The 27,597-nt window shown below is 29.2% G+C and overlaps 3 protein-coding genes across 3 annotated transcripts; 1 reads left to right on the top strand and 2 right to left on the bottom strand.

Annotated features, from left to right (window-relative positions):
- Positions 1-5,388: 5,388 nt before the first annotated feature.
- Positions 5,389-10,077, bottom strand: LOC101255983 (uncharacterized). The gene is made up of 2 exons (NM_001328417.1): positions 9,949-10,077; positions 5,389-6,670 (listed from the first exon to the last, which is right to left on the bottom strand). Exon 2 carries the CDS (start codon positions 6,661-6,663, stop codon positions 5,818-5,820), a length of 846 nt encoding a protein of 281 aa, NP_001315346.1. The 5' UTR covers positions 6,664-6,670; positions 9,949-10,077; the 3' UTR covers positions 5,389-5,817.
- Positions 10,078-11,909: 1,832 nt separating this feature from the next.
- Positions 11,910-14,631, top strand: LOC101250011 (seipin-1). The gene is made up of 2 exons (XM_004237541.4): positions 11,910-12,789; positions 13,749-14,631. The coding sequence occupies exons 1-2, from the start codon at positions 12,196-12,198 to the stop codon at positions 14,391-14,393; spliced, it is 1,239 nt and encodes a 412-aa protein (XP_004237589.2). The 5' UTR covers positions 11,910-12,195; the 3' UTR covers positions 14,394-14,631.
- A 1,268-nt stretch (positions 14,632-15,899) lies between these two features.
- IDI1 (isopentenyl diphosphate isomerase) lies at positions 15,900-19,528 on the bottom strand. Its single transcript, NM_001302893.2, has 6 exons — positions 19,207-19,528; positions 18,471-18,526; positions 17,318-17,409; positions 16,817-16,919; positions 16,604-16,741; positions 15,900-16,423 (listed from the first exon to the last, which is right to left on the bottom strand). The coding sequence occupies exons 1-6, from the start codon at positions 19,473-19,475 to the stop codon at positions 16,170-16,172; spliced, it is 912 nt and encodes a 303-aa protein (NP_001289822.2). The 5' UTR covers positions 19,476-19,528; the 3' UTR covers positions 15,900-16,169.
- Positions 19,529-27,597: the final 8,069 nt, after the last annotated feature.

The following is a 27,597-nucleotide window of genomic DNA, read 5'->3' on the forward strand; positions in this document are numbered from 1 at the left end:
AATTGTTTAAAATAGTTATTAATTTGTTTCCTCAAACTTGGTCTAGGTAAATAACTTTCTTTAGTCTATTTATAAAATTAAAAAATAAAATAAACAATAACATAGAGGTATTAAATTAGTTGTGAATTATTAGTTTCATCCCAACACTATTAATAGTCTTAAAAACACTTCTTTATTTGACTGACTGAACTTATATATACTCTTAATTTTGCAACATAAGTGAAATACACTTCTAAATTATAGTTAAATTGTCTCATACCCTTATAAGAAATTGAGACTGCTCGTTATATCATGTGACAAATGGAAGATGATCGAGGGTATATTTAATTACCAGCAATTTTAGCTATAGAAAGTCACGTAACAATGCAATGTGAAAATAACATTACACATCTTTATAATAGGTGATATATTAATTTGAGCATATAAAGTGGTTTAATTTTTAGTTGTTATACATATATAATTAAACTATTAAAATACTAGTTTTTATAACAATAATAACAATAATAATAATAACATATTTGATGTATTTAATATATATTTTAATTCTAAAAAGCTTTTAGCGGACGTTTGAGCCAAACATATACATTGTATATCGTGCTTAAAAGTAATACATGTGGTATTTAAAAGAAATTTATTAATTAGTACGTTGTTCCTGATATATATATCTTGAATAATTTATATCATATTTTCTAAAAAAGAAATAAGTAGAAGACACATTAATTATATCAAATTTGTACATGAAATAAAATAAAAACAATCCCAATTTCATATTTCAAATTAAATAAGTGGACTGAAATCGATAATGTTATAATAAATAGACAGTATGGTAAAAAGATCCATTTATTTCTCTCTGCCATACTATTTAGAAATTATTATAGTTATAAAGTTCCCTCCTTGAATAAAATAAACATAAAAGGTTGCATTTGATTTGAATATATAGATCAATCTATAATATTATTTTGATATATAAAAATATCAATTTCATTTTATGGGATATAACATGTAATTTCATTTATTCGCTATATTTTATTTGTTGTGATCAATCCAAATTATCCTTGATGATACCGTAGATTGATCTATAAATTTAATCGTAAGCAAAAGATTCTATTCATATTTCAATATATTTTTATGCATATACTAGAATAGCATGACAAAAATAAAAGATTATGTTAAATTTGAAACAAATTTAATTGACCCTAAGAATTTAACATTTTTTTTTTCTGCCTCAATAAATTATCTTTTTCACAATGAGGTGTGATGTCTTTCTACGAAATTGCAAGTCTCTTAATTTTCTCTTATTTGTGGTGCAATTTTTTCTAGAATGTAGGTAGTTGTTAGGTGGTGATTATGATCCATTCACTAGAAAAGGAATAATTACTACATTTGGTTCCAAGAAAAGATCACCGATATTTCTCCGATTTTTTATAAAAGATATTAGATCCATTGAAATAAGTTAAAAAGAGAATATTAAAAAAAAAAAAAGAACAAACAAGTATAGATAAAAAGAAGTTTGGAGTCTAAAGGGTATATAATTTTTTGTTTGAAATTAATAAAAAAAAAATAAAAAATTTTTATATTTTTTTAAATCAATTTTTTAGAAAAATTTTGATTGGTACTAATTTTAAAAAATCATTAAAAATATTATTTTGGAATAAGTAGTAGAAAAATTTAAAATTAAAATTTCTTTAAAAAATTTAAAATTTAATTTTAAAATTTGATTGAAAAAAATAAAAAAAACAATTTGGAGACATATCGCTGCCCTTGCAGCGATTTTCTCTTAGTTTATTTTTTTAAAAATAAAATATTTAAGAAATCGTTGATTAGGCAGCGATTTATTAAAAAATTATTAACAAAAATTTGTTTTGGAAATTTTACTTTTTCCGGCAAGCGAAATCGCTGCCCTTCCAGCGATTTTGCCCTTTTGATTAAAATAAATATTCATATACCGTTTTGAAATTTTTATTAATATTTTATACCCTTTAGGCTCCGGACTCATAAAAAGAATGTTACAAATACTTTGAAATAAGCTACGACTATGCCTAAAATATGGATCGGTCCATAATTCTTTTGAGACAAGCAATTGATCGATTAAACATGTAGGGGTAAATCATTTTTTAGGTTGTGATCACATTTTCTTTGAAAAATCCAAATCTCTTCTTTATGAAGATAAACAAAAAATATATATCAAGTTGAAAATTATTTAAAAGGATTTCATTTCTTTTCTATTAAATATTTTGTGTTTCCTTCATATTCTGAGTTTAAATATCCATAAATGCATTATTTGCTTGAGGAATGTTTTTGATAAAATTATTAATTTTTGCATGTTTTGATAACAATTTTTCAAATTAATAATGAGAGAAAAGTAAAAATGATGTCAAGTCATCATGGTCCATAGGTGTTGAGTGAATGGGCGTCACACATGCTACAACAAATGAGGCATAAGGTGAGTGAACTAACCATATAAAAGTCGATTATTGTGTAATTATTTGATATTAAGTAATTTTCTTCATTTCATTAGGTAAATAATCCAAAATTGATTTGCAATTATGGTTATACTAGTTGTACCTGATTCAATATATGTTATTTTATTTGATTTAATTTTGATATATATGAACTTAACAAAGTTAATTAAACTTTAATGTAAGTTAAAAAGAATATGTGTGACTCCTTATATCCTAATTTATGTGACACATGTGAAATTTTGGTAGCCAACCAAAATATTAATATATTTTTAAAAATATATTTAAGTCGTTAAATTTTAAGTAATTTAAATTGTTGTATTATTTATTATAATTTCATAATACTTTTTAAGTAATTTAAATTATTGTACTATATATTATGATTTATAATACTTTTAAATTTATTTTCAAGTTAAATTTTAATTATTTTGGATTACTGTATTATTTATTATGATTTATAATACTTTTAAAGTTATTTTAATTATTTTGAATTACTGTATTAATTATTATGATTATAATACTTTTAAAATTAATATGTTTTTCAAATAATGTAAGTTGTTAATTATTGTGGTTTATGAAATTTTTAATATATTTTTTAAAATAATATATGTTCCCCATCATACAGTTACACGAAATTTCGAGAGGTAATCGAATTTGTATTATTTTAAATTTATTTTTTAGTATCATTTAAAAAAAATATTAAAATGTAATGAAAGAGAAATTAAAAAGGAAAATATAAGTAAAATGTAATGAAAGAGGAATTAAAAAGGAAAATATTAAAATATAATGAAAGAGGAATAAAAAAGAGAAATATTAAAATATAATGATAGTTAGGGCTAGGCGTTCGATCGATTCCGTTCGATTTTCCAAATTTCGGTTTGATTTTTGGTTTGACAAAATGTGAAACCAAACCAAACCATCCTTTTTTTTTTTTTAACAATCCTATATGGCAACATGTGGGGGGAAAAAAGCAACGAAATAAATCTATGCAACAACGATATGAAGATGATACTAAGTAAAACCCTTAAAATTAACCCTTGTAGTAGAAAAGATAAATAAAACACTATTTAAGTTTACTGCAACTGAAGTTAAGACTATAATATGACTATCTTATCTTGTTCAATCCATTCTATTAGAAAGAAAGAAATGGTCAATAATTACAAGGGTTGAGGTATATACTCTACAAATTGACTATGGTTTATCATGAAGAAAAATCGAAACAAGTTATTCATTTGAGTTCAAGATCTCTTTTTTTTTTCTTTTTTGAAAAGAATTGACAAAGGGCAGGGTTTACAGAAAAAATGTGAAGAACATACTGAAATAAATTTGAAAGAGATGATCAAGGTAGGAGCTCATTTTGGCCATGATACTAGAAAATGAAATCCTAAAATAGTGTCTTACATATCTTTATAAAGCTTAATGGAATCCACATGACAAGTATGTCCTAAGAAAAAAAATCCAAAAAAGGCATAAAAATATCCTTAGATTATTTGAAAATGTTTAAAAGTATTTCTCACCCACCTATTGAGTTAGAAGTACCTTTCAATCCTCATATTTGATCTATTTCTACCCTTAAAACTAACAACCACTGTTTTCAAAAAATATTTTTGGGGCGAGCTTCGAGGCGAGGCGTACAAAAAACACTCTGGGGCATAGACTCATGAGGCGTAAGTTTTAAAATTTGAGGCGTAAGCATCGAGCATAAAAATGTAAGTCCTAGGCGTAGAAATGTAGGTTAGGGCATTTTTAATTTTTTTTATTTTTTTTTTTGGTTTTAAGTCATATTTTCTATTATTGGTGTAATGATATTTCTCAAACAGTAATTATTATACTTCTTTTGTTATTGATTATTAATATTTATCTAAAATAAAAATCATAGTATGTTTATGTATATTATAGGTTATTTATAACTCTTTATATGTAAAATCATTGAAATGTTTATTTTTGTTTATTTCATTAATAATGAAATTATAATATTGAATATACATGGAACTACGTCCTATAGATCCATGGGACTCACGCTCCGTGTCTCGGGACTTACGCCTCATCTGGTACCGTATAAAATGCATCGCCTCACGCCCCCGCCTTTTAAAACACTACGCAATGTTTTCAAAAACGTTTTTGGGGCGAGTCTCAGGCGGGATGTACCAAAAACGTTCTGAAACGTAAAATTAAAAACGTAGATTCACAAGGCATAAGCCCTGAATATAAACGCAAGTCCTAGGCGTAAGCCCGGGCGTTTTTAATTTATTTTTTTAATTTTGAATCATATTTTTATTATTGGTGTAATGATATTTTTCAAAATATAATTATGATACTTTTTTCTTCATTATTGATTATTAATACTTATATCGAATAAAAATTATAAATCATTGAAATGTTTAATTTTGTTTATTTTATTAGTAATAAAATTATAAAATTAAATATACATGACACCTCGTAGATCCATGAAACTTACGCCCTGTGTCTCGAGACTTACACCTCGCTCCGTAATGTATAAAATATCTCGCCTCACGCCTCCGCCTTTTTAAACACTGATTTTAAAGGTAGAAATAGACCAAATAGGTGTGGGTTGACCCTTTTTTAAAAAAAAATCAGTGAAAATCCAAATCAAAAGTGAAATACATTCATAGTTATATTAATGTTGATTGTTTATTCGACCTTAAAAGATATTCAAAAACATACATCAGAAAACTCCATATATGCTCCCATTGCACCCATATTTTTTTCTCCCACCTCTTTAGTCTCTTTCTTAAACCTATAATTGCTAAACATTTCTAGCTATACTATTATATCTTATAAAACTGAATCTATATGAATATGTACATGTTGGAACAGAAGAAAAATGATGACTTGGCAGGTATATTTCTGAATTTCCGATGTATATATATCAAGAATTTTCTAGTCCTATAGGTGACAGACGTCAAAGTTGTTGTAATTAATTTGATTTTGTAGAAGAATTGACTGGGCAAAAATTACATAAATTATTAGTATAATCAAGAAATGGAATTTCATCAACCTCAAAACATGAACCATGATAGCACCATTTTGTTTTTTTCCGTTTAAGTTAATGTTTCAATCACATCTTCTAGCTCCATAGACAAGCAGCATAAAATGCTAAAACTACATAAAAGTATAGCAGTTTGATCTGAATAGTATCTAAAGGTTTCAACTAAACTTGCACCGGGCAAATGCATGGTCTCACAGGCTCCCATTGTCCTGCAGAGGGGTCTGCTTGGTTCTTGACAGTGTAACAAACAATTTTCAACTACACCAAGATAAGATCTCTGAAAAATATTAAGTTGATTGATATACCTGATATCGAACACCTGCATACTTGACATATTTGATATAACCCTTAATCTTCCTGTGCCTGTTTTTCTTTTCTTTGGGGTCGAGATCCTCTCAATCCCTTTGGATTTCCATTCCATGTCTCTGTAAACAAGTCTTTGTACTTCTCTAGTAATCGATCTTTCTGATCCACATAGCCTTGCACCTCATATGTATCAGCTACTTTCTGTATGATGGACTTATCAGGAGGTTTCCGATCAAATGATTCTAAGCCTTTGAATAGCTTAATAAGATCCTCAAGCATATGATTACGATAATATACAGAAATCATAAGACTACATAGACGCCAAGGCACAGAATGCAGATCAGAACCGATTTTCTTGTTCCAAAATTCATGTGCCTCTTTTGCTCTGTGATCCATATCCAGTGCTTTAATTAACTGCTCATATGTCCCCATTGTATTTCCCTGACCCTTGCTTAACATCCACTTAATAACCTGAACAATTCTATGCCATTGTTGCTCTTTCTCTAGTTTGAGCAATACCTGCTTTAGGGATCCAATGGGGAAATTCCGCTCCCATGCAACCCAAGCATCAAGTGCACCATATACAGCTTCCTTACTGTCCTCTAGATCAAGAAGTGTATTTACAAGAAAGCTAACCTTGTCCTTCCTTGAGACATTTTCTCCTACTTGGGGCTTGGAGTTGCCTCCAATGGGTTTTCCTGCAAGGGAAGAGAGAGATTTATAGCCAAATCGATCACCTAAGGACCCTGTTGTCTCTGCATCACCCCTGTTGGAGATTGAATGCCACACATCTGTACTGTAACTGCAAGTGAGGACGGAACTTCTATTCACTGTAAGCTGACTAATTTGTCTAGCCAGCGTTGTAATTATTGCTAATTTGGACATCATATGTACCCTGGCACTCATGTAAAAACAACAAGGTATCAATGTATGAATTATCGGAGTAGAAATTTTCAGGACATAATTTGCATTGCCACAACAGTAAAGCACCAGTTACTTTAAACAGTAAGCTCCAACACTTGAGAACTGACAAAATAAAAAAAGATAATGTCCAGCTTTTAGCAATTACCTAGATGCAAAGGCAAACATCGCAGTGCGATCACAAGTCCTATGCACAAAAATTGGACTTTGACCCATACCGAAGATAATTCACCAAACTACAACTAGGGGAGTGGCACTTTTTGAAGTGCCAGCACATTATGAACCCAACACTTGGAACCTTGCAAGTTATGGCCAACAGAGAAGAGGGGGGACTCAGGTGAATTCCATCTGTATGGAATAACAACATGTGGTAGAAGGACTAAGCTAATATCTTTCCCTGGGAGCAGTGTAAGTTATGTCAGACTATTGGGAAATGGGCAATTAATACTTTGATATGTCATCTAAAGTATGTAGGGTAATTGAGAATGAATACTAAATTTTGTACTCTATACGAATAGGAGAACTGATTTTGCAGTTGGCAGAGTGGTAGGATTGAATTATTAGACACTCATCCTTCTTTCCATATGAATAACTGCTGCTATTTTGTGCTTTATCAACATTGTCTAGAAGCTGTACGTTCTTGAGATCTTTTTTGATATCTATATGGGGCTACTTGTCTCTGTTTCGGCATATTCAAGAAAATTTCTCCACACAGAATATTAGTGATCTGACTCTGTTGTTAAGAGTTATATGACATTCAACTCAAGCAAGAGGAGGAAGTTCCTGTGAATTATTTCAATAGGTCTCCTACTCTCTTTTTGATCCTTGAGGGTGCATATGATATGATATATGTAGGGTTGGTTAATTATATCTATCAACATCCCGCACTTGAACCTTTGTTCTTCCTCGAGCAAGGTAAATTCAATAACAGAATAAGTTCAATCCATCTTTAAACTCCGAAGATAACCAAGCCAAAATTTCAATTAGGGTTAGAACATACCAACGACTTTGTTGATATCAATAATTAGTCTACTTGCATATGAATCATTAAAAACTTTCCCATATTTTAAAATCAAAAATTTCTAAGATTTTAAAACTACCACAATAATCAAGTTGAAATCTCAACCTCAAGTATTAACTCCTTTCACTTGCTCAAGTGCCCTTAATTAAGAAGTTCAGTAACTTCTCCTATCCTTCCTAACTCATGGGCCCTCACCAACAATCAAAAGAAAGTCCCAGTCAATAACAATTTAACCAATGTCTTTTTTAGAATCTCACAATATAACCAATGTATCACAAGAAACATAAAAGATAGAAAGAATTCCCTCACACTCATAAAACATTCAAATGTAACAAGTAATGTAGGAAACTCAGTCTAAGATCAACTAGGACTTGAATAGGGTTGTAACGTAGGGAGCATGGTAGGAGAAATATGGATAAAAAGTGACTCGAAATTCCCTTAAGCACCACCAATACTTCAACTAGTTCTTCTTATGTCGCAAAAATGCCTTCTTTTGTCGAGCTTTGATTATTCTGCTCAAGCCTAAAACTCAATCACCTCCATACTTAGAATTATGTGCATTCATTCAAGTTTTTAAAGTGCTCACGTGAATAGGGTAAAAGTATTATAAAATATCAAAAGGTTAAGGGTTATGACATGGATGCCAACAAAAAGGATAAAAGGCTCAAATGGGGTGACTGCGGTAAAAATAATGTAAGTAAGCATATTTAGGCTCTAATAATCCAATAAAGGCCCTTTTTTCATTCCTCAAACAACGTAATACCCAAAATTTCACCTCGAAAAACAATTCTAGATCAAAAATGTGTGCAAATGAATTTTCCAAATAAACCTCACTTGACATGACACATGAAATATTCGAGACGGATCGATTCCAACTCCCAACAAGAACAATTGAGGCAAATAAATCCAATGCCAATCAGTGAGCAGTGAGTCAAAACATGATCCTAAATGTCACTAACAACATCATTTTCGTCAATGACTCAATTCAATTCAAGAGTCCACACAAATCCATGGGGAGTTTATTTTACTCATATTCAAAAGTCTAATTATGTTTGTATCTAACAAGTCACGAGATAGCTAGAGAGAAATATTCAACACCAAAACTTTTATTTTTATTTAGTACTAACTACTAATTAATTCCAAAAAACACCCGCTTAAAAACAAAAGATGTTGTTGAGGAAAGAACTGTGGCTTAAGGAAACCCAAGAACCTTATTACTATCCAATCCCCTCACTGTATCCAAGATTGTGGATTATTTTCTCCCAAGATAAAACGAAAAAGAAGTAGCGGTATCTCACACTTCAAGAACTTCAGCGAATTTAAAAGTCAGCAACGAAATCACACGAACTCTACTTTGTTTGTAAGAAAATCCATGCAGAAGGAGAAAAGTCAAAAATGAAAACTGAGAGGAGATCTCCATATTTATGGCCACTCACCTGATTTAGAACAGACTCATCTGTTTAGAACAGGCATATTGTATTTGGGAAAGGAAATGTCTATTCGCAAATTAATTAATTAATTAATCACATCATTTTTCAAAGCCGAAGTTGAGGCCGAGGGAGCGATGATGACACTGCTTAGGGCACCCTCTACTTAACCCCAAAGAAAGTGTTTTCTAATATAAGCACAAAACTTCTCCTCTCTTCTCCCGATGAGTGAGAAATGACTTCATTTTTCCATTTACTTAGTTCCCCACATTTCCCATATTCACAATATTTAAACCCAACACAAGACAGCAGTCACGCAATGTGATTAACCTCCTCTCCAAATACAAAATATAGTCACCAGAGACGGTCACATTTTCATTTTTAAGATGATAGACATTCAATACAATGCCAAAAGACTGCTTATCTGAATTGTGGAAAATTTTCATTTTGACGACCAACCCAAAACCACCCAACACTTGTTTATAATCAACTCCTTATGTATCTTGGTCACTCAAACTTCAGCAACGACTGAACTTATTACTCAAACAATTCATCAAACACCTTACCTGCATAATACAGTTAAACCAATACCAATAACGCAGTGGCTCCTCCCAATTACGTGGGAAAATATAGTTCAGGCATCAACACTCAAATATTAGAACTTAAACCACAATCTTCTCTATTAATCGCAAAACAATTTCAATTCACAGGGGTTATGGATGTTGCGAGACAGTGACTGACATAGAAGAGAAAGTGCAATAGAGAAAACAGAAAGGAGAAAGAAGAAGAGAGATAAAACAGTACCTGTTGATCGCCGGCAACCGGCGGTGGACTGAAGTGGCCGGAGGTGTTGCACACACCGGTATGGTGTCAAGAAAGCAAGTTAATAAAGAAAGGAAAAGTGCGGCAACATTGTAACCTGTTTTTTAACTTTTTTTTATTTATTTATTTTATTTTATATTTATGATATTTAAAGGTGCGTATAAAAGTAGGATTGTGCATGGGTCGGTTCTGTTCGGTTTTGAAATTTATCGGGTTGTCTTATTGGTTATCGGTTTGTAGAGATGTTAAATCGTTATAGAACCATTAAGATATTGACTTGTCGGTTGTTGGTTTATCGATTCTTCATCGTTATCGGTTCAGTTATCGGTTTAACCGTTAAGATTTGACACAAAAGAAAAAACATTGAAAATCACTTAGAAACAAGGTGACAAACCAAATAAACTATGCACTTGAGTTCACATGTTACATCTTGATCAAAAGCAAATATTTTTACATTGTTGAATAACCAAGTGTTTGAGACAACCAAAAACAAAAGTAGGAAATCAAACTATAAGTCGAGGACTTTCTATACAAACTGGTATAAATATAATTATTTAATTCAGTATCGCGTTATCGGTTAACCCGTTAAGAAAAACCTTCAAACCGTTAAGAACCGATAACTCGATAACAAAAAAAATCAAACTTTTATCAAAACCACTAAGTCAATAACTCAATACTATAAATCAATAACTTTTTTATCGATTTAGCTTATCAATTTCGATTCAATTTTGAATAACCCTAATATAAAATATAAATAAACTAAGTTTTATAAAGCTAATTAAATGGATATATAAATTACATGTAGTGTAATACGCTTAATATATTAGGTATGATGCAAATTATCATACCACATAAAACATGTTTGTTTATTTATATAACTTTATATCAACTTAATTATCTATTTATACAATTAAAAAAAAAGTGAAAGACATAAATATAATATAAAATAAGTTAAAAGTACAATATGTATTTGTGCCTTTGTAATTTAGAGCTAATTTTCTTACGAAACGCCTCATCGTATCTTTATAAAACTGGCTGAAATAAAAAATCTAATTTTAAATTATTAAAAATTCATCTGGCCATATAGTAAATGATATTTCTTACACATGATTATTTTTTTGAACTTCTTTAATTATTAATATTTGAATTTTGTTATAAAATATTTTTGTATATACATGTAATCAATCAATACTTAATATACATTCTTTTACTTCACTTAAATTTTTTGTTGATTTGAGATGAAATTTAAATATATCAAAAAAAAATTATGATATTTAATAAAATAAATTGAAATACTTTTAGAAATTTTGGAATCTTATAAAATATGTAATAAGGAAAAATTCAAACAAAAAATTATTTATAAATAGACTAAGAATAAATATAAAATAAACAAATTAAAATTAAGGTAAAACTTAAATTCAAAATAACATTTGGCTATATACGGTAAAATTACTAAAAATACACTTTTCATGTTTCTTTTATTTCCAGTACTTTCTTGTATTTCTATCTCTTTTAAGAATCTTCGTTTTTTTAATATATTTGAACTACATATTAACATATTCGAGTCAGTATTTAATGTATATGAGATATATATAATATATTTGATTATTTTTATAAAGTATTCGAATTAGTTTTTAATGAATTCGAGCTTGTTTTTGATATATCTGGGTTACATATTATGTATCTGGCTTATGTATAATGCATCTGAGTTACATATTAATGTATTTAATTTGTGTTATTTTTTAAGAAATTAATGTAATTACAAACTAAAGAGAATTTTAAAAACTACGTAATTTCTAAAATTTATCCTATATATAATACTTTGCGGTCTCAATTTTTATGATATTTTTCATTTTTCAATAATCAAAAAAATAATTTAAGTTTGATAGAAAATTTACATACTGAAATTTCAAAAAAATTTGAAATGACATTATATATTTGTATATAACGTAAAAAGTATTTCTATAAATTATAGTAGTTGACAATTTAAAATATTTTAAGTGTATATAAAAAAAAACTTTATTAAAAATAAATTTGTTTTATTTTAAGACAATAAAACATGCTGGTTTTTTTCTAAAAAAACGTGTCAACTGTTGAGCTAAGCTGGGTGCCACTTCTCTCACCTTCTTCCTCGTGCACTTCACATCTGGACTCTGTTGGAAGAAAAAAAAACTGAAGAAAACCCCAAGTGACAAGTAACGTGAACTTCCATTTTCCATCTAACAAGTGATGATTTCCATGGAAGAAAAAAATGAGCAAGAGGAAGAATACAATGAAGATGAACTACTAAAGAACAACAATTCATCAGTTCAAAACTCATCATCATCAAATTGGTTCATAAAAATGCTATCTTCACAAGCAGAAATCATCACAACTGTTTTCATTTCACTAGTTTCCCCAATTTTCTACATCCTCTCTTTTGCTAATATCTTTGAAGAAGAAGAAGAAAGTGAAAAGAAAGTCTCTGTAGCTGTACATGTTGTAGCTACAGTTTCTTCGAAGTTACTTCATGGAGTTGCTCTGCTGCTAAAGAAATTTGGGGCTGGAATTCTTGGAGCTGCTTACGTTGCTATAGTTTTGATAAGTTTGTTGATGGTTTCGGGGATTTTGGGATTTGGGTTCGTGAGGATGTGGATGGAAGAACCTGTGATTTTGAGAGAACCGTTGTATTTTGATTATGCAGATGGGAATCCAAAGGCTGTTTTTTCTTTTGGTGGAGGTTATGATAATGATGCTGGTGTGCCTCTTGGGCATACAATGTATGTTTCTTTGTTTCTACTAATGCCTGAATCTGATTTCAATAGAGACATTGGTGTTTTCCAGGTACATTTCTCTCTATATATGTGTGTGTTTTCATTGCATTACATGTTTACCTACCCCTTAAATTTGGTCTGGTCTGAGCACACTCCAACTTTGAGAATATATCAACTTTTTGAGAGTACATGTGTAGACCCCTCAACTGACAATTAAGTCCCCACTTGTTTCTCTTGGAGTGATGAGGATGTGGGACATTAATTTTGGAAATTTGTAAGTTGTGGTGTTCATTCACATGGTGGAGATGAGTCAACCGATAACTAAATACTCCAATTTGTTGTCCCCGCTAGTTTCTCATGGACGACTCTAACGGTTCATTCACATCATGGAGACGAGAAAACTTGTCCCCTACTTGTTTCTTGAGGATGTAACACACAAAATTTGAAAGTGTTTAGGTAATTATTTTGTAAGTTGGAGTGATCATTCACATCGTGGGGATGAGTCAACTTGGTCTCAACTGATAATTAAATACTCCAATTTGTTCCCACTAGTTTCTCATGGACGACTCTTAACGGTTCATTCACATCATGGAGACGAGTGAACTTGTCCCCTTCTTGTTTCTTGAGGATGTAACACAAAAATTTGGAAGTGTTTAGGTAATTATTTATCGTGGAGATGAGTCAAACTTGATCTCAACTCACAACTAAATACTCTAATTTAATCCCACTAGTTTCTCATGGACGACTTTAACGTGACAAATAAATTTTGGAGGTGTGTTATGTAGTAATGAATTATATTTTAAGTTGGGAGTGTCATCCTACATATATAGTGGTGATGAGGTGAGGTGGCTAGATGTGCATAGTGAGAGAACTTACTTGTCAGCTTGAGGCCAAGTTTAAGTGTTTGCTCTATGTATTATGCCTTCGTAGTTTGTAGTTTGTTGTCTATCTATTGGCTTATAGTAGGTAAACAGAATGAAGAAAAAAAAGCTAACATTGCTTTAGGTATTCATAACCTCTTTTTATCAGTTGGTTGCAGAATCATTATCAAAAGAGGGGTTGGTAATGGCGACATCAAGTCATCCATGTATGTTACGATTCAGGAGTTTGCCGATCCGTCTGATGCGCGAATTTATAATGAGTGTGCCCCTAGTACTTGGACTTACTGCTGAAACGCAAACGATTGTTGTTACGATGTTAAAGCATAAGGAAGGTCTTCCAAGGACAGAAGCAATCAGAATAACTATGATACCTCGAGCCGGAACGTTCGGTCTGCCCCAACTTTATCAATCACAGATCATATTGAAATCTCAGCCTCCTTGGTATAAAAACTTGGTTTACAAGTGGAAATGGACAATATCTGTCTGGGCTTCAATGTACATGTATGCCACTCTGCTAGTTATTCTCCTCAGCTGGTGCAGACCGCTCGTCTTTCCAGTGATTGCGACAAGCTTTATGACTAGTGCTGATGTGAATTCAACAGCAGAAGCACCGGAAGAACCACAGGAGGAAGGTCGAGAAGAAAGTGATGTGTCCGAGTCAGTTAGAAGATGGCGCCAGAGCAGAAGAAAGAGGAAGGCCATGCTTCAACAGAGCGTGTCACCGGAGTTTGCAGATGATTCTGCATCAAGCATTTCCATAACTAGGGAAGACACAGCTGATTCAAGCGAGTGAAGTGTTTTTGGAAGTGAAAAATCAAGGATAGATTGGTCTCTATAGGTTTAGTGACAAAGACAGTGCTATCTTAGTAGTTAAAATCGTTCGTTTTCGTAGCTTTTTAGCATAAATATCGGGATCTTTGTTCTGTTTGAGCAACCAAATCACAGGAGTCTTGAGGTTTTCTATAGAGGAGTTTACTATGTCAATTTTGAGCACAATCAGATGTATGTAATTGAAAATAGTTGCAGACTGAGGGTTGTAATTTACATGAGACAGAGATGTATGTATACGAGTGCGGGACCTAAATAAGCAACAAAAAGATGATCAAAATAAGTCACTATTTTGGGAAATAACTAAAATAGGTTTGAAAGAAAAAAATATAATGTTTCAGACCTTTTTTGTTAGTTTCATAACGTATATATTTTAATATATAAAGGAAATATTTCTAATACTTTATGAGATGTAAGTTTTTTTATCCTTTTATAAAGTGGAAGAAAATTTTACACTTTATAAAAAGTTATTTTACTTTTTTACTCTCTTTTTTCATCCTTTTACTTTCATCGCTTCTAGACGTTTTTCACTTTGAAGATTAGCATTTGATGATTTCAATCTGACAATTGAAGCGATTTCACACTAAAAAATCAAAATATTGAAAGATAAAAGCAACACAACGCGATAACATAATAATCTGACCCTACAAAAAATTATATAAATTAGGTAAAAGAAATTCTATCTAATATTTTCATTGCTTTGAAATGATGTTGTAATTTGTTCAAAAATTTTGAAATGTTGTAATTTGTGCATTCCTTAATTCATTTGTTTCTTTCGAATAAAGGACTCTTAACTCAAAATTTAATAATCGAATGTATATTGTATAAGACTTGGCTAAAATTTTGAACAAATTACAACATTATTCAAAGTATTGAAAATCTGAGATGGAAAAAAATATCTAATTTATATAATTTGTAGGGTCAGATTATTATGTTGTCGGGTTGTGCTATTCCAATCTTTAAGATTTTGATGTTTAGTGTGGGGCTGTTTAGTTGTCGAATTGGATCATCAAATGTTAATCTTCAAAATGAAAATCGTTTGGAAGTCTTGAAAATGAAAGGGGAGAAGTAAAATAACTTTTTATTAAGTGTAAGATTTTCTTCCACTTTATAAAGTGTAAAAAATAATTCCTTTATATCTTAAAATATAAATATCATGGGACTAACGAAAAACGTTTGAAATATTAAATAAAATGGAACTTTTTTCTTCTACTAAGCCTATTTTAGTTACTTTCTAAAATAATGATTTTTTTTTTGTGACTTAATTAAATTTCGAACTCGATCGTATACCCTCTAGTCCCCGGCATCCGTTGGATTAGTCAAATGAATAAAAATGCTAAATCAGATTAAAGTAAGCTGGCTAAACTTGATTCACTGAAACGAAAAATCATACTATTCCATATTTACGTCAATAAAAGATATTTATTTGTGGTTATTGCCTAATCTGAAATGGCTCAAAGGACGCATTTTTAACTATAGCAAATTCACACAAAAGCTAAAAGGACACAAATTCCGATTATACAGCACAACAGCAATTTAAAGGACCACAACAAATTACAAGTGATGATCTTATTGAGTTTAGATAGAAAGCCACATATATGTTGCAATCAGTTGACAAAATACCTCCTTCCAACTTCTACCAGAATCAACAAACCTAAATGCAGAAGGATGCTATCACAACTGATGTTATTAGTTTAAACGAACAAACTATGATAGTAAAACCAGATTGCAACGCAGCTCCTTAAGTCAATTTGTGGATGGTTTTCATATCAATGACTTCCTTGAGAGTTCCTTTCTCAAGATGATCCCACCACTTGAACAAAAAGTTGTCAACGACAAGTCTGAACCAAGGGGATAGCTTCAGACCTTCCTCACCTGCATCTGCTTTCCTCAAAAGCTCTTTCAGTTGTTCTCTGTTCACGTACTTAACCTCAGCAACTTCATCTGGATTAGGTTTCATGTTAACTTCACGGACCATGAATAGTAGATAATCAACTGCAACAGTAGACTAGGGTCAATTTCCAGTTATAATGTAACTACACCATTACAAATGTTAATTGCACAAGTAAAGAGTTGATGTCAAAACACCCTCAATGCTGTGAGTGAGATCAAAAGCAAATGGCAGTTGGTTACTGAACCAGTAAACAGGATAGAAATGTAAGATTGAATTATTACGTTCGTGCTCTCCCCACTTCCCGTCAGATGGAGCTTTATAAAGTATACGACCCAATGGAATGAACTGGTCAACTGGGACATCTTCACCTGGAATACCCAATTCATCGAGAAGCTTCCTTTGTGCAGCATTTCTTACCCCTGGCAGTTGATATAGGGTGAGGTGAAAAAGAGAACATACTCAAAATTAACGTTTCAGCAAAGCAGAAAATATACCAAGAGAATTCTCCTCAATTAGCTCAGACTCTCGGTATAGTGGATGGCTGCAGCAAGTGTTGGTCCATACCAAAGGAAAGGTCACCTTTGTCGCTGATCGTTGCTGTTCATAGAATAAGACAGCATATTAAGTGATCTAATCGTCATGGAGTTAAAAATAGCATCCAATAAAGACGCATCTAATATAAAACAGCAGCTTATCATACTTGTTTTGAGTTGGATAGGTCATCTAAATACTAAGATGGAATCATACTGGACATTATTTTACTCAACCAAGCCAAAGAACATTTGACGAGTTACATTTACCAGCCATTTCACAAACAAGTAATCGAAAAGGCAAAATTTAGTGAATTACTTTTGCCAGCCCCCCCCCCCCCCCCCTCTCTTCCTTTAGTTAAAGCTTCTGCTATCCATTTTGACATTAACTAATCAACTTCTCAAAAGCTGAAATGACAATTTCACACCCATTACATTGCTTTGGTCTTAAACAATGCCACATACCTGAAGAAGCAATTCATATTTTGAGTTGAATATAAAGACACTGAAAGCTCTATGCAGCAAATTTTCAGCTTCAATCTTTTCCATTAAATGACCTGCAATTATGGATTATTAGTTATAATATGAGACAACCATTTGGTGACAAGCGGAGAGCTTGTCAAATGCACCAAGCCGACCAAACAAAGTAGCAAAACATATAAAAAAGAAACGGCAGTCCCAATCTCTCATATACATCGAGAGATCACATACAAAAGAAAATTATGAGAAGATCGCAGATCTAGCTCCACCATAATTAAGGTTCTAGCTCCACCATTTATAGACATAAAAGTACAACCGATAACATTCCAAATATCAATTGTCTAATTTAGATGAGGGACAATATCATCAGTTTGTTTTATAACTGACAATACCATCATATATAAGGGCTTCATACAGGATTCTTATCCAATTGCAGAGGTACTGCTAGTTACTGTGCAGCTTACAGATTTTCTGAAAGATAAAAATTACATTGTTACTGGCTTTGACTCCCCACTTTTGGTGCCGCACCTGTGCCGATACAACATGAGTGTGGGATCCGTGTCCGGTTTAGTCAACCGATTTTGGGAACTTTGACCAAAATCGATGGGGGAAGTCCGGAGAGTTTTAATGATTTCTGTAATCAATACAAAAGTTAAGGTGAAATTGAAGAAACTAGAATATAGAAATTTGTATGTCACTCCTTTTCCTTTGATCTCCCTCTAAGATTCTCCTCAAGTTCTCCACATAATATCTCATAATTTAGGTTTTATATCTCTATTTTTAGATACTTTAATTATTTTTAGGCAAATCCCCGCACCCATATCCATACATGAATTCATGTCCCTGAATCTTAAACTCTAGATCATGGAGGATCAGACCTCTAAATCCGCACCCATGTCCGAGCAACTTAGGTAACTGGACATTTTCATTTTCTTAGTAATTTAATTATTTGTGCGCTTCCATACATTACCAGTTTCAAACAAAAATATATGTGTACTTCCAAGCACTTTGCTTTCAATCCATTTTGTTAAGATCAAAACCACAGAAACATCAAAATGAACTATAGCCAGTAAGGCAAATACACTAGAAGATATGCAGATGCAGATAGGGACATTTCGAAAGAGGCAACTCAACTTACAATTATACTTGGTGTCATGACCAACAACATGGTCATTCTCATCCACCAGAATACACCTGAGAGAGTCAAAACACGGAAAATTGTTAAACTTGGCAAATGAGCTGGAAAATTGTTAGCAATGGGGTCGTTAGGTAGCTAGTTAGAGTTATGCATGTATTAATAATAATAAAGGAATTAGTTATTCCACCTTATATACAATATAAAATAATACATAAATTCTCTCGTTAACTTAAACATATATTAGTCACACGGATTTCTAAATTCTCAACCAAACTTTGCATTAATTATATACATAAATAACTTATTTCTTATCTACCTACCAAACGTCAAATAAGTAAAGCAGAAATTAATACACAAATATATTGTTTCTTATCCAGCTACTAAACCACCCCTAACTACATAGATCCAGAGAAAAAAATCATTTGAAAGAAAGCAGAGGTAATAAGAGTTGTAGAAATCATATAACCTAGCAACTGTCTCAATATCATCTGGAATTACATATCACAAGTTAACACACTTGAGAGACAATGACTTTGAGAATCTAAAGGTCACATAAATTTAATTAATTGTGATTCATTTACAACATTCACCTAAAAAAAATAAAACTGATCTCAATTTTTCAATTAAAAAAAAGCAATTTAGAAATGATATTGAATACGGTTAACTCAAAAAAAAAAATCCAAACGCAGCTCAAATTGAACATAAACAAATGAGGGATAGGTAAAAGAGAACAAACTCGTCTTCAAACATGAGACGGCGCTGTACGGCATCCATATTAGCATCAGAAATAGCATCAGCCATAGTTGTAGTAGAGGCGGCGGAATAGCACCGGAAACGGCAACGGAGAGAGGAAACAGGTAGGGTATTATTAGGAAGAAGAGAAGATTTGGGTAGCCGGAGTGAAGAATGAGAAGTTATAGGGGAGGCGATGAACCTCCGCAAGAATTGTAAAGAAGCTGAAGCAGTAGTCAGCGACATCGGCTTGTTCCCATCAATTCCTCTCATTTCCTTTTCTTCTGCTTCTCCCCTTATATTGGATTTTCTTTTCCTCAACAAAACACCAACCTAAGGGTGTGTTTGGCAATGTTTTACAAAAAAAATATATATATATATTAAATTGATTATTATTTTTATTTTTAAAAATATATATATAATCGAGATAAATATTATGGAAGGTTAGTTTGTGTGGTAAAGGAAATGGGGCTAGAAGCGGAGGTGAAGATGAGCTCGAGTAGGGTGTGTGTCGATTTTGATCTTATGTATTATCGATTTGGTTTATCTGATTTTTAAAAATATTAAACCAATAAGAGATTCAATTTTTGATTTATCAGTTTGGGTCTTTAATGGTTCGATTTTAAGTAATAAGAAAATACTTATAAAATAAATATATGACTTCTCTAATAAATTTGACACGAAACAATAATGTAATGAAAAACTATATACAAGAGAGAAATTAAGAGGAATAGGATTCTTACTTTAGATTTTGACATTTTGTATAATGTGAAGTGACGAACTAAAAGTCACTTTAAAAGGATAAAGAGAGTAACTAGTAAGGTATTGAGATTAATTTATAATATTTTTGTACAAGTAAATGTAGTAAAGTCTTAATGGTTATTAAAAATCAATATTGAACAGATAACTCGATATTTTTTTATAAAAATATTAAAATACTGTTGATTTAATAACTTAATAACAATAAACAAACAACATGTTTTTCAGTTCGCCTCATTTATTGGTTTGATTTTTCCACACCTCTAAACTCAGGTGTGTTTGGTATGAAAGGAAAATGTGTTGAAAACAAAAACTATTACTCCAAAATGATTTATATAATTTAGCAAAACATTATATAGACGGACAGGAGTAAAGAGTGGAGAGTGGTGGTTCGAGGATGGTGTGTGTTGGGATGGTCAAGGGAGGGGACATGGAGTAGGGATGTTTGGTGGGTTCGGGAAGAGATAATAAAACTGCGTTGTTGTTTATTTATAAGCAACTCACATATAGCAAACATAAAAATTATATTTGTATGTTAAAGTTATATTTGCATAATTGCTATCCTAAGAAATTTTATATTTGTTATGGAGCTTTTAATTTGTATAATTCACTACATACATCTAAATTTATACAAATTGTTCAGTTTTGTATAATTTCATTTATACATTATAATTTGTATAAAAGATTTGTAATTGTATAATCATAAACGTATATGACAAAAATATATGTATTTATATACACATTTTTTTTTCGTTTTCTACAAACACAAACGTATTTTATACATTTTATATCGGAGAAGTAATTGTTTACCGAAAATGACTAACTGTATACTGAATCATATGGCAAAAAATGAAATATTTGCTGCAAATTATAAATAAAATTAATTAAGGCTATATCATTTAATTTGAATTAATAGTTTGTTATTTTATATAATTTTCTCTTTATTTAATTTGTTTTACCTACTTTGATTAAGGGAGTTATTTTTTTCGATTTAAAAAGTTTGTGTTTATAAAAAATAAATATTTTGATAAAAAAAATATATGAAATAATTGGAAAAAAAATCCTTGGATATTTTTGAAGGGTATGAAAGAGAAATTCAATACAAAATATGATTTTTTGAAATTTATTATCCCTGTTAAGTAACTTATTTTTTAAAATAAAAGTATTTTTCAAAAATATTGATCAATTTCAGCGAGAAATCGAATATTTTCCTCCAATCGAACACATCCCTAATTGCCGTTTCAAATGCAAAAATTTGCAAAACTAATAAGCAATTGGGCTGAAGCTAAACTAAAATAAAAAGGAAAAATTACTTGATACTTTTTAACAAATAACTACTGATTTTAGTGATATTTTCTTATATTATTAGGAATACAATTTTAAATTTGTAATATGTATTAAAAATGAATTATATATGCAATAAATATGTATTATAACTGTTTTTAAAAATATATTATGTTTTTTTTTGTAAGAAATTGACACATTATACTATAAGTGTATTAAAATTTGTGATAAATATATTAATCATCAATAAAATTTGTATTGCATGTGAATGATAAATTACTCTTTCTAATATATATTAAAATTGTATCATGAATATATTAAAATTGATCAAGCAAAAAAAAAATGTTATTATTATAAACGATAAATATTTTCTTAATATAGTAATTTGGAGAAATTTTCACCAATCATTTTTTGTTTGACATCTATATAATAAAGGATTAATTACTTGAGTCAATATTTTTGATAAATAATTATTTTCAAATAAGCTTTTTGATTATTGTAATTTATAGCAATATTGAGGTTCTATTAAAGTTCAAAGAATTGAGTTTTAGACGGTCATTCATGTGAAAAATGATAACTTAATTTTTGAAATATCATTTTTTTTGGTTAGTATAGATTCTAGAATAGTCTAGTGTAAATCTAGAATAATTATATTAAAGAAATATCTAGATATTTTAGGACAGAAGACAACGTTCACTAGAATTATCCTTGTAGAAATATCTAGAATAATTTCTAGAACCATCCATGAACAAGTATAAATATGGGTGGCCTTATACATCTGTAAGCAACCCAAATCCAATCCAAGAGTCTTCTTCCATAAACAATGTCTCGTTTTTAGCTTTCTCTTCTTTAGTTAACTTTTTCGATCTTATTTAACGTCTTGAGTTAACAAAAGGATTCTTCGATTATATATATATGTATATATATTACCTTATATATACAATATAATTTTTCGCCGAATGAATTTATCCCAACATATTAAAAAGGTTGTTATGGATTCTGAGCAATTCACCAAGATGTTAGTGTTGTCATTTGCGGATAATTTTGTTTGTTGAATTCTAAGATGTTGAGAAAATTAGGTAGGGATTCATAGGGATATTTAGGTATTAAATTTGGAATGAAATATGACACTACTAATTATTACCTAAAAAATTTGGTTTCATATTTAGATATTCTAAATTAGATTAGTGTGATTAATCATATTTCGAATTTTTCTTTTTACTTTTTTGCTGTTACTTGATAATTTAAATATAATTACAAGTGATTTTATTTAATTGAATATATCATAAATAATAATTAATCGATAATAGTAAATTACACTAATAATTGATTATAATTGACTAATTATTAAGTACTCAAGCATTGTTGGTTAAATTGTAATTGCAAGTAATTCTACTTTAACGACATTTTAAACAATGTATTTGAGTACTTAATAAGTCAGATATAATTAATGATTCATGTAATTTAATTTACTATTATCAATTAATTTTTATTTATGATAAAAATTCTATTAAATAAAATTACTTGTGATTATATTTAAATAATCTGCTTGTATGTGAGATTTATCGAATCAATTTATCGTATCAAGTAGTAAAAAAGTGACAAGAAAAAGTTAAAAATATGATTAATCACAATAATGTGATTTAAATTATCTAAAAGTGAAATCAAGTTTATTAGGTAAAATAATTAATATCGTCATATATATTCCAAATTTAATGCTAAATATTCCTATAAATTTCTATCAAGTTTTCTCAACATCGTAAAAATTTAGCAGACAATTTTTTCGCAAATCACAGCACCAATAATTTCCCAAAGTCCATGATAAAACCTTTTTGATATGCCACAGATATTTAAAAGGTTTATGACTGGGGCGCAGTAGAAATAGCTATTGGATAGTACGCACTGGCCAGATCTAGGGAGTGGGAGTGGGACAAAGTAAAAAAAATACATCACGTATATAAGGTAAAATTTATGTATTTAAGTATATAAATCAATGGTATTGACTTCTCGACTTTTATATACTCATTTATACAAATACAATTTTATCTCTCCTCTCTTTATTCTCTAAATCTCTCCTGAAACCACTCATATGTATTCAATTTGAAAATTTTAAAATTCACTCTCTCCCTTCCAATCGTGATTTCACTATTACGGGTCGCATCCAAAAAAATTAATTGGTTCAATACAAGATTTTGCAGGCAGCCGTCCAAATATTCACCGAGTTTCACACAAGATTATTTTGAGTCAAAAGGTGGTTCATTAGATCTGGACAGATCCGAAGAATTACAATTATTTGTATAAATACTAAATATATATAGCAATTTATAGATTTATTAGTTATTACTAATACACTTCTATATACATAACTATATTGGGGTGTATTTATATATTTGTATATTTAAAGTTATATGTTCATACACATATACAGTTTATAATTATATACCAATAAAAATAGTTCTATATTTATACAAATAGTTCCATATTTTATACAAATATTTGTATTTCTCTCTATATATATGCATATACTTATATATAGTAATTAATTTGTATAAATATAGGTGTTAATATCATAGTGGAACTCATTTTGGATAAAATATTTTATTAAAAAACGATTAGAGTGAATCAATAGATATTGTAAATTTCATGTTATTGTATTTAGCGCATGTATCCATTAAAAGAAATTATTTTTTAAATTTAAAATAAAAAATTAAAATATACAAATCTAAAATTCTATATCTAACTAAACTATAATCATGGAGTGTATTTAAATAAATGTAGTTATTGGAACATTATTTGCTTAACCCATTTGACAGATATGAAATTTTCCCTAAAAGATATTCTGCCTGGATTGTAAATGTATCATAAGTGTATTATCTTAAAACAGTTATCTCGTATTAGTTGTACACCTTACTAAATCAAAAAAGTTTTTATTAAACTTTTCCTATATTGCCTTTGTAATAATTCTTTTTAATGCATTCACATTAGCTTGTAAAAATCTCAAGAAGTTTTTTAAGGAGTAAATTAGTAAAATTATTTTTTTATATATGATTTCTTAATTACTGTATAAAATGAAAAATGTTGAACTAATATGAGAGGGAAGAAGTAGTATTTGATATTAAGGATAAAAAGACACAAAATAATCAATTATTTTTTGATTTTCTGAATTGACAAATATAATTAGATAATTATTTTTAACTATAGTAAATAATAAATAAAAATGAACAGAGAGTGCATAGTAAAATATTAGTGGAGTGATCATTTAACTTTGACAATTAATTTAGTATTATATCCATTATTTATTTTTAAAAATACAAATTATAATCTCTTGTGTGTTTGTTTTAATTAAACATATTGTGCTTATTTTGTATTGTGGTAAATGGATATCCACATATTTCCTCTTGATTTTTAAAAGGGCAACCTTAGATATATAGCAAACATAAAATTTATATTTGGATGCTATAGTAAAGTTTACATAATTATGCTCCATAGTAAATATATATATATATATATATATATATATTTCGTTATACATATACAATTGAAGCGAATTGTATAAAACGAAGTATATAAAACGAATTGTATAATTATAAGTGTATAAGACGATTATATACAATTTAAATTTGTATAAAACGAAAAAGGGAGAAAGGCAAAAGAGACTTGGGCAAGGAATATACAATTGAATCGAATTGTATAAAACGAGATAAACAGAAATTATATACAATTTGAATTTGTATAAAACAAGAAAGAGAGAAAGGCAAAAGAGACTTAGACAGGGAAGTACTTTTATTATAGGGTAAATCACATAAATATATCATATTAAAAAAAATATTTACCATTTATGTCAACATAATTTTTTTAACTAAATATAACAACTTTTAATAATTAAAAATTGTACTGTTAATCTTTATTCACTTTCTCTTCCTCCTCTTTTTTTTTCTTTCTGTGTCAATCTCTCTTCCTCCTCTTTTTTTTTAAAAAAAAATTTCATTTAAATAATTATTTTAATTACTTTTCTCATATTTCACTATTTTTGTTCAAAAACACAACGAGAAAAGGAATAGAAAAAACAGAATATTGTACAATATGATGTTCTCAAATAGGAATTTCAAAATTTTAAAATTATAGAAACAAGAGTTAATCATCGATTGTCATTATAAAGATTCAATTTTATGAATTTGTGATTAACTTGGATAGGTTGTTTCTACAAATAAGTGAAATGTCGTTTGGAGTTTATATCCTAATTTTAAGAGGATTTGGTTAATTTTATAATTGATTTTGGTTAAGTTTATAATTTATTCATGAACAACACAAGTTTAGTTCAATCTATAGATTATTATCCTGTCTTTCGTTAGTTACGTTTTTCATTTATTATTTTTTTTCTCTTCTAATTCAACTTTAATATTGTGTAATACATTTTTAATGCAAATTTAATTCATTTTGTAGTTTATTATTTGTTATATTAGATTACTTGTTTAATTCATTATATATATAAGTTTAATTCACTCTATAGATCATTGTCTTAGGTTTCATTGATTATAATTTTTATCTATGCTTAATTCAGCTTTAATTAATATTTGTATATGGACTTTTAATACAAGTTAATTCATTTTGCATTTTATTGGTTAATTTGTTATGATTGAATTACGTCTTTAATTCATTATTGATACAAGTTTTATTCAATTTACAAATCACATAATGCTCTTTCGTTTGCTACATTTTGCATTCATGTTTAATTTGCTTCTCTTCAACTTTGATATGTGTAACTTTTTTTTATTCAAGTTTAATTCATTTGACAATTTATTATGTTTCTTCCTTTGTTACAATTAGATTACTTGTCAAATTAATTGATTATCTTTGTGATAAAAGTAAAGATAATCTATAAGATACATATGATATAAGTTTTACTCATGGATAATATGAGTTTAATTCAATTTATAGATTGTTGTCTTGTGTTTTGTTATTTACTTTCATTCATTTTGAGTTCTCTTCTAATTTAACTTTAGTATTGTGTAATACAATTTTAAAGCAATTTAATTGATTTTGTAATTTTTTATTTTTTTTATTACTATTGGATTACTTGTTCAATTCATTATTAATACAAGTTTAATTTAATCTAGATCATTATGTGTAATACATTTTTAATTCAACTTTAATGTGTGTGTGATACATTTTAAATTCAAGTTTAATTCATTTTCAATTTATTATGTGTCTTCATTTGTTACGATTAAATTATTTGTTTAAGTAATTAATTATTAATACAAATTTTATTCATTTTACGAATTATTGACTACTCTACGAAAGAAAGTAAAGAGAGAAATCGAAGGGGAAAAAAGCAACGAGGAAGTGCATGGCAAAAAGAAAGAAAAACAGAAAAAAAATAAAAATAAAAAGAAAGTAAGGGAGAAGAGCAACAAAAAAGAAAAAACTTGGCAGAAAAAAAAGAGAGAAAAAAAATAAAACGAAAGTAAGAGAGAAAGAACAGCAAAAAGAAAAAAATTGTCAGAGAAAAAAGAAAAAGAGCGAGCGAGAAAAAAATCTTATAATAATATATAATATTATTTTATATTGATATAAATAGTAATAATTAAATAGTATAGCTAAAATAAGTAATTATTTTAAAAAAAGGATTCACTCAAGTAATTAAGTCTTTATTATATAATTATAAGTGTATAAGACGGAGATATATGTATATGCATGTGTATATACAATTTTCTCTCGTTTTATACAATTAGAAACACAACTTATATAATTCTATTGTATAAAGCGAGAGAGACGAGCGAAGAAAGCAAGCGAAAGAGGGAGAGTGGCGAGCAAGAATATGAGGGAGAGAAAGACTGTCAAATAATTTGCTATGGAACACAAATAAATCAAACGGTAACTACTATATTTATTTTATATTATTAATTTGTTATTTTATGCAATTATCCCATTTTAAAAATCTATATAATTAGGTTTGGTAAACCTAACCCCGTAGATATGGTGAAACTTACAAACACAAATGGTTTATGAAAACCAGAACTAGTACAACACAAATTGTTTTTTTTTTTCAAAAATGCTTTTGAATAGCCATTTAAATAAGTGTTTCTAAAAATAAGTTATTTTAGCAATATTGTGTGATTTTGAGCTTTGAAGAAGTTGCTTCTGTTAACAAATTTTAGTTAGTCGTCTTCAACAAATAATTCCCAAATGAAAAATGAAACCAAATTATTTTTCTATGGCTTCATCAGAAAGAGAAGAATTAAAACACTAGTAGGAGATTTAGCAAAAATATAGATAATATATGACATAAATAAAATTAAAAATGTGTATTGAATTGTCCATAAATTTGATCGAATCATAGATCGTAACTAAT

The sequence above is a fragment of the Solanum lycopersicum genome, chromosome 4 (assembly GCF_036512215.1).
Source record: "Solanum lycopersicum chromosome 4, SLM_r2.1".
NCBI lineage: Eukaryota > Viridiplantae > Streptophyta > Magnoliopsida > Solanales > Solanaceae > Solanum > Solanum lycopersicum.

Coding starts and splice junctions, on each gene's coding strand:
- LOC101255983 (NM_001328417.1), bottom strand. CDS start 6,663: ATGATGTCCAAATTAGCAATAATTACAACGCTGGCTAGACAAATTAGT.
- LOC101250011 (XM_004237541.4), top strand. CDS start 12,196: ATGATTTCCATGGAAGAAAAAAATGAGCAAGAGGAAGAATACAATGAA. Junction 12,790..13,748: donor GAGACATTGGTGTTTTCCAG/GTACATTTCTCT, acceptor TCTTTTTATCAG/TTGGTTGCAGAATCATTATC.
- IDI1 (NM_001302893.2), bottom strand. CDS start 19,475: ATGAGAGGAATTGATGGGAACAAGCCGATGTCGCTGACTACTGCTTCA. Junction 16,920..17,317: donor AATATGAATTGCTTCTTCAG/GTATGTGGCATT, acceptor TTCTATGAACAG/CAACGATCAGCGACAAAGGT. Junction 16,424..16,603: donor GAAGTGGGGAGAGCACGAAC/GTAATAATTCAA, acceptor CTACTGTTGCAG/TTGATTATCTACTATTCATG.